We start from the raw sequence: 13,715 nt of genomic DNA, 5'->3' as shown, positions 1-13,715 counted from the left end.
TTAGAAAGAGAAGAAGCTATAACATTGCCCAAGAAGCATTGTACTCATAACCTACCTTATGGAAATGCAACCCCCCTGTGCAACTCCTTAATAATAACAATAAAAAAGAAATCATATGAAAAAGAAAAAAGTGGGGAGGGGATAGAGAATCTGAAAGATAGAGCAAAATCTGGCAGAGAAATTAAGGACACACTCATCATCGCACTTGGTGATTATATAAAATTAAGTGGCATTGTTATTGCTCTGGAATAAATTTTATATGATCTGAGTCATTTAGAAATATTGTTAAATAAGCTGGACACTAGTGGCTCACACCTGTAATCCTAGCTATTCAGGAGGCTGAGATCTGAGGATCATAGTTCAAAGCCAGCCGGGGCAAAAAAGTCCGTGAGATTCTTATCTCCATTTAACCACCAAAAACCAGAAGTGGCGCGCGGCTCAAGTAGTAGAGTGCTAGCCTTGAGCAAAAGAGCTCAGGGACAGCACCCAGGCCCTGAGTTCAAACCCCATGACTGACAAAAAAAAAAAGAAAAGAAAAGAAATTTTGTTAACTAAATCAACATATTTTTTTCTGAGGTAGAGCCAAAAATCCAAAATTTAAACATACAGGATAGAGGATGCATTACTAAACACAAACACAGGGCAAGGGAAGGAGGGAATTATTGAAGAGAGGAGCAACAGGAAAAGCCAGTGAAACATTAGAAATTATTTAAAAGATATATTTTCAGAAAAATCCATTTAGTTCCCTGAGACTTACAAAGCACTTTCACCTTGGTGTCGGATAGCCCTTATTAAGTCTTGTGAGTCAGAAATATTCACCACCCCCATGTTACAAATGAAGAGACCGAGGCTCAGAGAAAGAATAGAATTTGCCTGTTGGCCCCCAAAGAGCACACAGTGGGCCTGGCCTCGCACCCAGCCTGTCTGGCAGTGTGCCCCACAGGCTTTCTGCTAAGTAGGCAGTGTACCCCCTACACACAATTGAATGATATTACCCATCTTTTTCTCTAATATTGAAGAGGTCGTACATATTCATTGCCTCAGAGTACCATTATGATTTACTCTACCTTATTAAATCTTTAAACCAATTCTATTAGCCCATAAAAAAGTAATCCTTCAGCTGCATTCGTCAGACCCGAGATAGGTCCACTTTGACCATGGCACACAAAGTCTAATTTAAACACACCGCGCATGTTTTGCACGTAAGCAAAGCATTCTGGGTATATTTTACTTTTTATTTCATTTAACTTAGCTATATTTTCTCATTTTTGTTAATAAGTAGCTATTGGCTATGTACTTAAAATAAGTATAGAGAGCTGTTTGCTCACTTTTCTGTGTGTGAATATATTTGCATCTATTTGTGTATGAGGGTGTGTTACTTGACAAGAAGATTTTAAAATAAATGAATCAATAGAATACTGATTAAAAATGGAGCACAGAATGGCTGGAGATAGTATTCAGTGGTAGAGTGTTTGCAACGCTTTCATAGGGCCTTGGTTTGGGTCACCAGCACTGGGAAAACCAATCTTTAATGTTCCCAAAGCTATTTGGTTTTGCTAGAACCCCACACTCCCTGACACTCAGCTACCCCCTGCTCCTCTGTCTCCCCCAACCCATCCACCCTTTACCTCACCATTTTCTCTGTCTACACGAATCCTCAGAGTCTGGGTAAGGGTGAGTCGACTCCGACTCTGGTAGGAGGCAATATGCTTTCCTACCAGCCATGTGACTTTAAGGAAGAAAAACTCAATATCTCTGAACTGTAATTTCTTTACCTTTCAAATATGAACCATAAGGATACCAACCTGCAAGGTGGTTGTCTGGAATAAATAGGGTGAGGCATGGGATGGGCTGACTGGTCCCACCATAGCAAAACCTTAGGCGATGCTATTGATCCATCACCAAGTATCTATTAAGCACCTTATGCTAGTCAGAGAGGCATCCACCAAAATCGTCATGACCAAAGTCAAATAGAAAATTTAAACAAGAGCAAATGCTTATTGAGTATCTAATTTCACATTTTGCTCCAAATGATCTATACTGATGTCACAATTTTCCTTCTTATCTAGATCCATCCATTCTCCCCCTTTCTCCACAGGATAAGAGTTGGCAGCTGAGCTCTGTATGAAAGGCTGCCAGTCTTAGTTTCTGTTTATGAGTAACAATAAATCCAGTATTTCTATGTGCCCGTACTGGTCCTTGAACTCAGGGTCTCAGGCTTTCACTTGGCTTTCTCACTCAAGGCAGGTGTGCTATCACTTTGAGGCACGCCTCCACTTCCATAATTAGTCTAATTTAATACTCCAAAACCCCTTAATTAATGGAGCTCAATCCTTGCCCACAAACTCAGCCTAGGGAATAGAAGCTCTCAACTTGAAATGTCAATGAGACTCAGAGAAGAGAGAGATTCCAGCCTGTAGCCACACTGCTCTCTACATACCTCATAGCCCAAATTCTCTGGGAGAGATTTCCTTCTCTGCTTCTGTTTTCATACTGCTTGAGCTCTTTCACAGACGTCAAGATACTAACAAATACTGGGAGAGAGGGATTACACAAAGACCCCCATGTATTGCCCGAGTCAACATAACTAGATATAGAAAGGCAATAAGCCTTCCTCTACCTCTTTTTATTTTTTAATTCTGATATAATTATAAATTCACATGCAGTTGTAAGAATTAATAAGGAGAGATCATTATTCCCTTCTCTCTCACTATTGCACAGTTTCAGACACCAAGACACCAAGAGGTGACATTGATCAAAATGCTTCCTACTCATAAACCGACATATTGAATTGAAACCCCTTTGTACAACTACTTTAAATACTTTTTAAAAAGGAATACGCTATCAACCTTACTCAAATTATACCAGTTTTACATGCACTTGTGTGTGTACACATAGGTGTAAGTTGATGTAACTATGCAAGTTGATCACATTTAGACTCATGCAAACATTATTACAGTCAAAGCACAGAGTCCCTCCCTCCCTCCTCCACTCTGCCACCTATCAGCCACTATATACTGTCCCTATGATTTTTGTCCTTTCAAGAGTGGTATATAGGGGCTGGGACTATGGCCTAGTAGTGAAATGCTGGCCTCATATACATGAAGTCCTGGGTTCGATTCCTTAGCACCACATATATAGAAAAAGCTGGAAGTGGTGCTGTGGCTCAAGTGGTAGAGTGCCTTCCTTGAGCAAAAAGAAGCCAGGCACAGTGCTCAGGCCCTGAGTTCAAGGCCCAGGACTGGCAAAAAAAAAGAATGGTATATAAGTGGCACCATGTAGTTATTATAGGATTCTTTCAGACTGGTTTTTGTTTTCTCAGCTTAACTCCCTTGTGATACATCGGAGTTGTTAACCGTATCGCTAGTTCGTGCCTTTTTATTTTTCTAAATTGTATTCCATGGCATGGATTTACCATAGTGACTTCATTTCTTCGTTTATTGAACTATAGGTGGGTTATTTCTAGTGTGGGGCGATTAAACATAAAGCTACTTTGAACATTCATGTATGGGTACTTGGTGAATAAATGGACATATTTTTATTGGGTGTCCATTTTTATTTCTCTGGACTAAATGTACAAGAGTGCATTGGCTGGGTCATGTGGTAAGCATGTGCTTAGTTTTGTAAGAAATTGCCATACTGTTTTCCACAGGTGTTGTACCATTTTACATTCCCACCAGCAGTGTATGAGTGACCTAGATTTCTAGTTCCTCTCCAGCATTTCGGGTTAGCATTATTTTTATTGTAGCTATACTTTTGGGTACACTGTGATATCTCATGGTGGTTTTAATTGGCATTTCCCTAATGGCTGATGACATTGAACAGCTTTTCAGGAGCTTATTTACCATCTGCACCTCTCGTCAATGAAATGTCTGTGCCTGTCTTTTGCCCTTGTTCTAATTAAGTTGCTTGTTATTTTGCTGTTTAGTTTGGGGAGTTCTTTATATATTCTAAATACAGGCCTTTTGTCAACTATGTGGCATGTAAATATTCTATCCCAATCCATCGTCTTTTCATTCTCTGCACAGGGTTTTGTGTGTTGGTACCAGTCCTGAGGCTTGAACTCTGGACCTGGGCACTGTCCCCTACCTTTTTCACTCAAATCTGGCATTCTCCCATGTAAGCCACAGTTCCACTTCTGGCTTTTTGCTGGCTAATTGGGGATCAGTCTCACAGACTTTCCTTGCCTGGGCTGGCTTTGAACTGTGATCCTCAGCTCTTAGCCTCCTGAGTAGTTTGGATTACAAGCATGAGCCACTGGCTTGGCTTTTCACAGGATATTTGAAGGAAAAGCCTTGTTAATTTTGAAGAGTAGGATATTTTCCATATCTGAATCATGGCTTTTGTGTCAGGTTTAAGACTTCTTTGTTGAACCATAGTTTCTGAGGATTTTTTTTGTCTTCTAAAAGGATTATACTTTAATTTCTTACATTTAGATCTCTGGCTCGTGTTGGGTAAATTTTTGTAGATGTGAAGTTTAACTTTATTTGTTTGCTTTTGTTTTGTTTTTGTCTATGGATGTCTAATTCTTCAGCACCACTTGAACAAACCCCTATTCAAAAACAATTTGGGGCTGGGAATGTGGCTTAGCAGTAGAGTGCTTGCCTAGCATGCACAAAGCCCTGGGTTCATTCCTCAGCACCACATGAACAGAAAAAGCCAGAAGTGGTGCTGTGACTCAAAAGGTAGAGTGCTAGCCTCAAGCAAAAAGAAGCCAGGGGTGCTCAGGCCCTGAGTTCAAGCTCCAGGACTGGCAAAAAAAAAAAAAAGGCACAATTTGGTTTTATCATGCTCTAAAAGAATGTTTAGAGTTTTCCCCCCATCACTACTAGGAGTTTATCCTAAGGAAATAATCTGAAGCCTGAGGGAGAGCAGGACTTTATACTTAGAAAATGGTTTCTTCTTGTGTGGTATATTAGAGATTGAACCCGGATGTCATGCATACTAAGCAAGTGTTCTACTACTGAATTTGGCCTCCACCTCTCTGTGACTCTTATTTTGAAAACTGAAGAATTGGATATAATCTAAATGCCCAACAACAGATAGCTGGTTAAGTAAGGCACATACATGGAATAATATATATCATCTGAAAAAACGTTTACTCACTTTCATCCATTCAGCAAATAATTCACTGGTACTAGAGATAACATGGTGGCCAAATTAGATGCCACCTTTGCCTTCTCAAAGCTCCCGGACCAAGAAAGACAAAAAAGAAAACAATTCTGACATTTAGAAAAATCCACTTGATCAGCTAAGAAAAAATCAGCAAACAGAATTTTAGGAACAAGATTATTAACAGTAGGTTAAATTAAAACTAAGAGCTGTTAATCAAAGCTTAAGGTCCATGGGTTCAATCTCCAATACTGAAGAAGAAAAGAAGGGAAGGAAGGAAGGAAGGAAAGAAGGAAGGAAAGAAGGAAGGAGGGAAGGAAGGAAGGAAGGAAGGAAGGAAGGAAGGAAGGAAGGAAGGAAGGAAGGAAGGAAGGAAGGAAGGAAGGAAGGAAGTTAAATTATGTCCATGTAGAAATCTTTCTTTTAGGGTGATTGGGTCAAAGACAGGATTTTTGCTTTGCTCTGTTTTTAAACCCTCTGCTTGCCATAACTTCCTATCCTATTTCTTTCCATAATAATAACAAAGTGCAAACATAAATGCCAAAGCCACTTGTTGCTATGTTAGGGTTAAGAACATCCTCATCAAGAGGCAGAGTCTGCTCAGCAACACCAATCCAAAGGGCACAGAAAGCAGACCGCTGCTATCTGGTGCCTGGCTAAAGCATACTGGATTATTCAGTCCATCAGCAAGTATCAATGGAGTGTCCACCAGGCAGCCCACATCACATGAAGTGCTCAGAATACAAGTTTAAGAACAGACAGTCCCTGACCTCTGAGGCACTTACAAGAAACTCTGATCTCAGTCTTCCTTCTGCTTGCTCAGTACTTCACACTTTACAGTGAGCCATCATGGACTCCCCCTCCTATGATCCCTTCCATGAACCTGTAAAGTTGTCAGGGAGGGTATAATTATCCCCATTTGTCAGACACTAAGGCGCAGAGAGCTTAAGCAAGTCGCTCAAGGTCACTCAGATAATAAATGGGAGGCCAGAAGCTTGGACCTGGCCTTCTGTCTCTAAGTTCAACGCTGTTCTCACGATGGCACCATCGCTTCAGAAACAGCTGTGTAACTGTGGGCTCCAAGCAAGCGAATAATCAGCAAAGAGGCCGTAAGGAGAATGTAAACCATGTGGATGAGAGAGCAACCAGCATGAGGCAGGATATCCACTCCTCTCTCTTTACTGTGGTTGGGACCAGGGGCTCCTAGTGGGGAGGGGAAAAAGGGTGTGGACACCTGGGTTTACCACTCCTCCCTCTCCCCAGATGGTGAAGGCAATCCAGGTCCTGAGGATCCACCTGCTGGAGTTGGAGAAAGTCAATGAACTCTGCAAGGACTTTTGCAACCGTTATATCACCTGCCTCAAAACCAAGATGCACAGTGATAACCTGCTCAGGAATGACCTCGGGGGGCCCTACTCCCCCAACCAGCCCTCCATAAACCTTCACTCACAGGTAATACATACAGACTCGGTTCCACATTCTGAGCCAGGTGTGTGACCTAGGCAGTTCAACTCACTGGATCCTTTCCCCATGAACCTACTATTCATTAATTGATTGATTAATTTTGAGATAGGCCCAAACTGGCATCCAACTCTCATTTCTCCTGCCTCAGCCTGGCTAGTGCTGCGACTAAAGGCAGGCACCACTACACCTGGCTAGCATAGTCCCTTTCATCTACAAATCCCACCACGGAAGCCAGGGGCGTCAGCTTGCTCTAGAACTGAAAAAAAATCTTAGAAATTGTATCAGAGGGAGAATGTCCAAAGAAATACCTGACTTCCCAGCCCAAGCTTTCCCAGCAAAATGAATGGTCCTCATGATTAAGAAGATGGGGTGCTGCCTAGAGTTGGGGAGGAGATTCATCCTCCCAGCTTCTTTCAAGGGCTTGGATAATGAACTCCGAATTCCTGAGGAGGCTTTAGGGAAAGTGGTCCTGGTCCAAATCCTGCCCACCTAATAGATGGAGATGGCATCCATGAGACCCGTCTCCCTGATCATTCTCGTTTCTTACCCTGTCAGGCACCTCTGGCTTGCTAAGTTTCAGGGCCACTGCAAATGGTATGTCAGCTCCCCTCCTTCCCCCACCTCTCTCTCTCTCTCTCTCTCTCTCTCTCTCTCTCTCTCTCTCTCTCTCTCTCTCACACACACACACACACACACACACACACACACACACACACACCACCTTTCCAAGATGCAGCCTTCCCAAATGCTGTCTTCATCCTAGAAACTGGGAGGGGAGGAAATGGTGTCTATGGGATGTGGGAAAGAATGGAACTTCTCTCTAGGACAGAATGTTTTCCCAGAACCTACCAACTGAGAAAGCTACTGGATGATCATTCCCACACTCGCTGTAAACCGCAAGGTTGCCATTTTCATCCCTTCACACTGGACTTCTCTGAGTCCAAATGATACCTATGGAGACCCCTGGACAGCTCACAGTAGCCTTGCTTGTTAGGCAGCAAGGTGTGGGAAACAGGTAAACTTTATAAGAATGAATGGCTGTAAAGGATGCCTAGGAGGCTGTGCCACTTTGAGCTCTCACCTGCAAGGACCTGGAGGTTGATTGAGGGCAGCAGTGGGACAGGCTAACCTGGACATGGCCAGCCAGGGCCTTGCACATTGTGACAGCGTGAAACTCCAGCTCCCCTTCAATACCACACCAAACCCACCCTGGTGGGATCTCTGTGGAACTTGAGAGTGAATGCCTCACAGGACACAGGGCAAGAAGTTTATTTCTTCATCCTAGTGCTTGAAATCACCAAGTCACTTTATTACAGATCTAAAAACAGCAGCCCAGGCTTCTGCTTGCTAATATTCTCTTGAAATAGACTCATTCCTTCAGAGTCTTATTGTACTTTCCCTTATGATCAAAATTAGCAAGAAACTTGCATAAAAGAGGACAATAATTGCTCAACGAGCATCTCGTTTGTAATTTATTAGTTTCTATTATTGTGGGTTACCATGGTGACGCTGTGCAGCCCTGGTGACGGGAGAGATGGAAGATAGGAGCTGAGGAGGCTGTGAGGCCTCACCAAATGGAGATGCACATTTTTATCAGTAATTTTCATGAAAATAATAAGTAAGGAGTTAATGAGATGGAAAGCCATCCTGTGGCTATTGTGAATTTTTTTTAAGTGTTGATCTAATTAGAATGCATCGGTCAGGAAAAGTAATGAGGATTTAGTGCCTCCCAGAGATGTGAGGATCATATCAGAAAATTAGCACAAGTCTTTGGAAATAATCAGGTCCTTAGAGAGGCACTGGATTTCCCCCTCCTGGGCTCTCTGACTCTACCTTAAGCTCTGGAGTTGGGAATCTACCGAGGTAGCAGGAAGGAAGGAAGAAGGGGCAGATGGCTATCCCAGCCACAGTGGCCCCTCAGAGATGAGGGTCTGGTGCTGATAAGTGCGACTATGGGAAGCAGGGTCACTGGAGGAGCAAGCTCTGCGGGGGAAAGTAATGTAGGCTCTAGAGGGCTCAGGGTCTCCTGATTGGTGCAGGGGGAAAGCCAGCTCTCCTGAGGGAATGCCAGCCTTCAGGTGCCTTTGAGCTTTGAGGAAAGAAGGAAGAACTTTTCCATTCCTACCCCTGCCTGAGATTGGGGTCAGGTCCCAGGGTAACCCCAGCAGAAAGACCTCTGATCCACAGGGAAAGAGGAACTTACATCATTGGGTAAAGATAAAGACACTGAAAAAGAGATGAAAGGACACCTGCTAAGGTAATTCCTATTTAGTATTATCCAAACTCTCCCCTTCATTTCCTGTCACTCCCTCCCTGCCTCCTTCATTCAGGCTTCAATAGGTAAATAAGGTAATTGCACGTGGGCTGCTTCAGCAGCTTCCTGGCCAGCCTCTTGTCTTCCCTAACCCTCCCTCAGCCATGCTCCATCCACACCCACTCATCTCTTAAGCTCCTGCAGCTGACTGAAGCTTCCTCCAGAGGCCCTATGCAGGTCATTCCATTAAAAGATCCTGAGCTTTTACACCTGCCTACCTGACATTTGAGGCCTCTTTCTAGCTGCTCTCAGCCTCCCTTCCAGGGCCAGTCAGGTTAGTCAAGGGGCCACAGCCGTTCCTCCAGGCTCTACTATTCCAAAGATACCTGCACTAACCACACCTGTCTTCAGGGTCAAATCATTTCCAAGAACAGTGACGAGTCAGTGCACCCACAGAGCTCCACCCACACCCCCCTGTCTAGAATGGATCATTCAGACCTGGAGGCATAGCTCAAGTGATAAGTGCCTGCCTAGCAAGCATCAGGCCCTGAGTTCAAATCCCAGGACCACAAAAATAGGCCTTTCTTTCTCCCAACTGATGGTCAAGCCACTGATGCAGCAAGCATCCCAAGTGACTTTAGAGGACACCCTTTATATCAGGCTCACTGGTCTCTCCTGAATAACACTTTTTTTTTTCCAAGTGGACAAGACATTTTCTATTGGAAATCATTGAATCACTCTATTTCAGATCTAAAAAGTAAAAAGCAACTGCCCAGCCTTCTGTTTGCTAATATTCTCTTAAAATAGGCCTGTTTTTTATTCAGAATCTTGTCCTTTCCCTCGAGATTATAGCTGTGCTCAAAAGGTCTTGGGTCATCAGTGGCTATAGGCTACTGGTTGAAAGAAGTACTGTGATGAATGAGAAACAGATAAACAGGTAGACAGACAGACAGACAAGAGAAGACCAAAAGAGGAAAAGAGAAGTTGGAGGAAAGAAAGGGAAGGGAAGGAAAGGGAAGGAAAGACAAAAATAGAGGATCAACATTCAGGATGTAGAGAAGTGGAAGTATTGTTGGTAAATGGCAACAAGGAGAAAGAGATAGGGCAAGACACAGACCAATGACTCAGAACATAGGGACAGATGGAATGGAAAGACAAATGGCCGCCAAAGGGAGAGGAAGACAATGAATGGGTATTCTAAGTGTGAACTTGGAGGAGGAGAAAGTAGGTAGGAAGTGTCCTGTGCTGTCTCCATCCTTGATCCCAGTCAGCCCCCTGTCTCACTAAGTGGGGCTGGAGGTGGCTTGTACAGACTCCTCCAGGAAGGAGACCCTTGGGTGCCAAGGAACTGGGACCAGAGACTTTTATTGCAAGAGGCAGGTCTCAGGAGACAGTATAAGGAAGAAAAGAGAAAGGAGGAATCGAGGTGTGTGTGTGTGTGTGTGTGTGTGTGTGTGTGTGTGTGTGTGTGTGTGTGTGTGTGTGTACATTCGTCACGGTCCATCTGACCTTAATCCTCCCAGCCTGAAATAGCTACTCTAAGCACCAGCCTGGCTTGAGGAAGGGCGTCGCCCCTCTGGAATATGATCCTCCAGATCAACGTCCTGGCTGCGCGCCAGCTTTGTTGTAAACGGCTGGCTCATGGTTTTCCCTGGGTATTCATCATCCAGTGTTGTGTTGCAAAGTGGGGCACATGTTTGTTTTCCAGTGAACAGCCCCACTCCTAGATGCTCTGTTGTATTCTCCAGCTTGCTCTGTGGGGTTTGGGTATATTCCCAGATTTGCCTTCCAGTTCTTTTGTTGTTGGTGGTCGTGGGGCTTGATCTTTGGGCCTGGGTGCTATCCCTGAGCTCTTCAGCACAAGACTAGAACTCTACTACTTGAACCACAGCACCACTTCCAGTTTTCTGGAAATTGGAGATAAGAGTCTCACGGACTTTCCTGTCTGGGCTGGCTTTGAACTGTGCTCCTCAAATCCCAGCCTCCTGAGTAGCTAGGATTACAGGTGTGAGCCACCGGCCTCTGGCTTGGCCTTCCAGTTCTATATGTGGGTTTTTCTCTGTGGAGTGGAGTGAAAGGAGGAAACAAAGGAGATTGCTTCTACCATGCAGAACTAAAAAACCAACAAACTTTCAAAGATTTGAACTAGTTTGGCACAGTTGGGTCTCTCTGCTTCCTTAGAAAGCCACTCTGTCCTGCCTGTACACAGTAACCTTCACTTGTGCAGGGACAGCCTCCCCAGCACCACACTCATCCTAGGCTTCAGCTCTGGTTCTCTCATCCTTCCTAGAGACCACTAACTAAATGACCCCACACTACAGAGAACCCACTCCTGCCTTGCTCACTTACAACTAATTTGACCAGAAGTCCTCCCTCTTTCCTGTGCAGATTCAGACTCCCTACTTTTACAGGCAAATAGAACTGAGACAGCATTCGTTGTTCGCTTGCTTTTGGGCTGAATATGAGCCTTGGCCTCTGTCTCTTAGCTTTCTTTGCTCGAGGCGGGTGCTCTACCACTTGAGGCACAGCTCCACATCCAGCTTTTTGGGTGGTTCATTGGAGATGAGAGCCTCATGGACTTTACTGCCTCTGTCCTCAAGACCTCAGCCTCTTGAGAAGCTAGGATTACAGGCATGAACCACAGGTGCCTGGTGAGACACAGTTTGGATTCAGTGACAAAGCATGTGGGGATCCTAGCTTGTATGCACTGTCCTAGGTCCTGGGACAACACAGGTAAATATCCAGGAGGAATTCCCCATCCAGGGGAGGGGGTGCTATGAGTCACATCTGAAGATCAAGATAAAATTATTCCAATCAAAGGATGCTCATGAACCAGTGGACTGAGGCAGGGCAGAAGAGGGGCAGCTAAAGAAATGGAAGAGGGACCACAGGAAGGGGTTCTGGACAGAGAAAACCATATGTGTGGCTTTAGATTGTCCTGACCATGCTTCTTCCTACCTCACACCCATGCTTCTTTCTACCTCACACAGCCCAGGCCCGAGATCCAGCCTGCGCACATTTGTGGCCAGGTCTGTTCCTGCCCTAAGTCAGGATGGACAAACCAGTATGGATTAGGTGGGCAGCAGGAGGATTCTACACATTGCATTAGGAAGAGCTGCTTTTCATTGGCCTTGAGAGGACTTCCCTAGGGGAGGAGGCCTTTCAGGCAGGCTTGGGAATTAGTGACATGTCTAAAAGTGAGTGACCCAGTGCAGAAAGAAGTCTGTACAAAATTGAGGAAGCATGCCTTTCAGAATCCCAGGAGAGAAGGAGGCAGAGTGGATCATTCATTCCTGCATTGTGTCTTCACTGAAATACCCATGGAGCCTTCTGAGTTTTATGGCTTAAACATAGATGTGTCCCTAACCTCAAAATAGAATGACTGAGTGTCTTGCAACCAAATTTATGAGAGAGGTGATATATTTTGGGGCTGATCATGGTGGCCAACTGGTAAAGATTTTAAAGGAGATGGAGAAGGTAGGGGTAAGGGCTTGAAACACATTGGGGACCCAGTTAATGGAATAGCCACATCTTGTATGGCCGAAAGATGAACTGACAGAGACCATCCACATTCATTGAATGCTCCTTTCTCAAACACAGTAGGCATTAGGTGCTTTCTGTGTAATAAGACTTCAACGAACACAATACTTTCTCCTTTTTACACTGAGAGAAAGCAAGACACTGGCCCAAAGTCACACATGTCCTACGTGGCACATTCTGAAGTGGGCTAATCCAGAGCCTACCTTCTTCTTATGATTTGGTGATTTTTGGGGGGCGGGGGTGGGGCGTGGGGGGGTGGGAGCAGTTAACATTGACAAAGGAGAGCATGAAGTCCTGGGTTCCCAGTAGGGAGAAATGACCTGGCTGATTATTGCTCATCATTCAGAGAGACTTAACAATGGAAATTGGGGAGAAGAGAAACCAAAGCAAACACAATTCTGAGTTGCTGGGCTTAGTAGCATACAAAGGGAAATTGTTCTTCAGCTCTGTGACTCCCCAACGGACTAGGAAGGGAGTGAATCCTCCATGCATCCCTCCCTGGGACTGTGGGGAGCGGGGGAGGCCACTGTCTTCCAAGCAATTGGCAGAGGCTAAGCGTCATGGAGGCCGGTCAGTCAGTCCAGCTGGGACCTAGAGGTTGTGCCTCATGGCTGAGCCTCACTTGTGAGTTATAAAATCAAGTGGGGGTGGGGCCGGGTAACCCACCTTAGAAGAGTCACTGCTTAGATGGAAAGAAGAGACCAGGTTAAGTTCCCACTGCCTAATTCCGGTCATAGGCATTAGAGCTGTCTTTCTTCAGGTTCTTACTCCTAGCCACGGGGCCCAGAAGACCAAGAGGGTGATTGTTCCTGCAACCGTCAGGCCAGCGAAACCAGAGAGCTTCTCTCCTTCTGAGAAGGAATGCTCTTTAAGAGCAGCAGCTGCTGCTTGTCCCCACAGATCTGAACTCCAGCTCCCCTGAGGCCACAGCCCCCAGCAGAAGTGGAACTAGGACAGGATTAGGCGGCTTGTTTAGATGTGCTTGGTTTCCTTGAGTTTGTAAATCTCGCTTTTCTTGGTCTAAGACCAGACTCTGCTTCTGCTAGAACTTGCCAGGAAGGGTGTCCGGGGACACCCACCACTCACTTGAGGCACACACACACATGCATACCCCTCCACACACACACCCTCAGTCCAGGCCCCTGCCCAGTCGGGCCACACACTTACCAAACACCCTACCATGCACTAAGCAGTATGTGAAGCAAAAGAAGCTCAGGGACAGTGCCCAGGCCCTGAGTTCCAGCACAAGGAGTGGCAGAGAGAGAGAGAGAGAGAGAGAGAGAGAGAGAGAGAGAGAGAGAGAGAGAGAGAGAGAGAGAGAACTTACTCTCATAAAATTCCCCAA

General features: G+C 45.0%; 1 protein-coding gene across 9 annotated transcripts in view; it reads left to right on the top strand.

Annotated features, from left to right (window-relative positions):
* Pknox2 (PBX/knotted 1 homeobox 2) overlaps nt 1–13,715 on the top strand; it is a 248,935-nt gene that overhangs the window by 212,750 nt on the left and 22,470 nt on the right. For all 9 annotated transcript variants that reach the window (XM_048343710.1, XM_048343712.1, XM_048343704.1 and 6 more), the window contains one exon: nt 6,376–6,564. In XM_048343710.1, coding sequence (XP_048199667.1) covers nt 6,376–6,564 — 189 coding nt within the window. The remainder of the gene's footprint in view (nt 1–6,375; nt 6,565–13,715) is intronic.

This window comes from Perognathus longimembris, chromosome 3 (assembly GCF_023159225.1).
Source record: "Perognathus longimembris pacificus isolate PPM17 chromosome 3, ASM2315922v1, whole genome shotgun sequence".
Taxonomy (NCBI): Eukaryota; Metazoa; Chordata; class Mammalia; order Rodentia; family Heteromyidae; genus Perognathus; species Perognathus longimembris.
The sequence above is the reverse complement of the archived record's forward strand: the minus strand, read 5'-3'. Positions and strand labels throughout refer to the sequence as shown.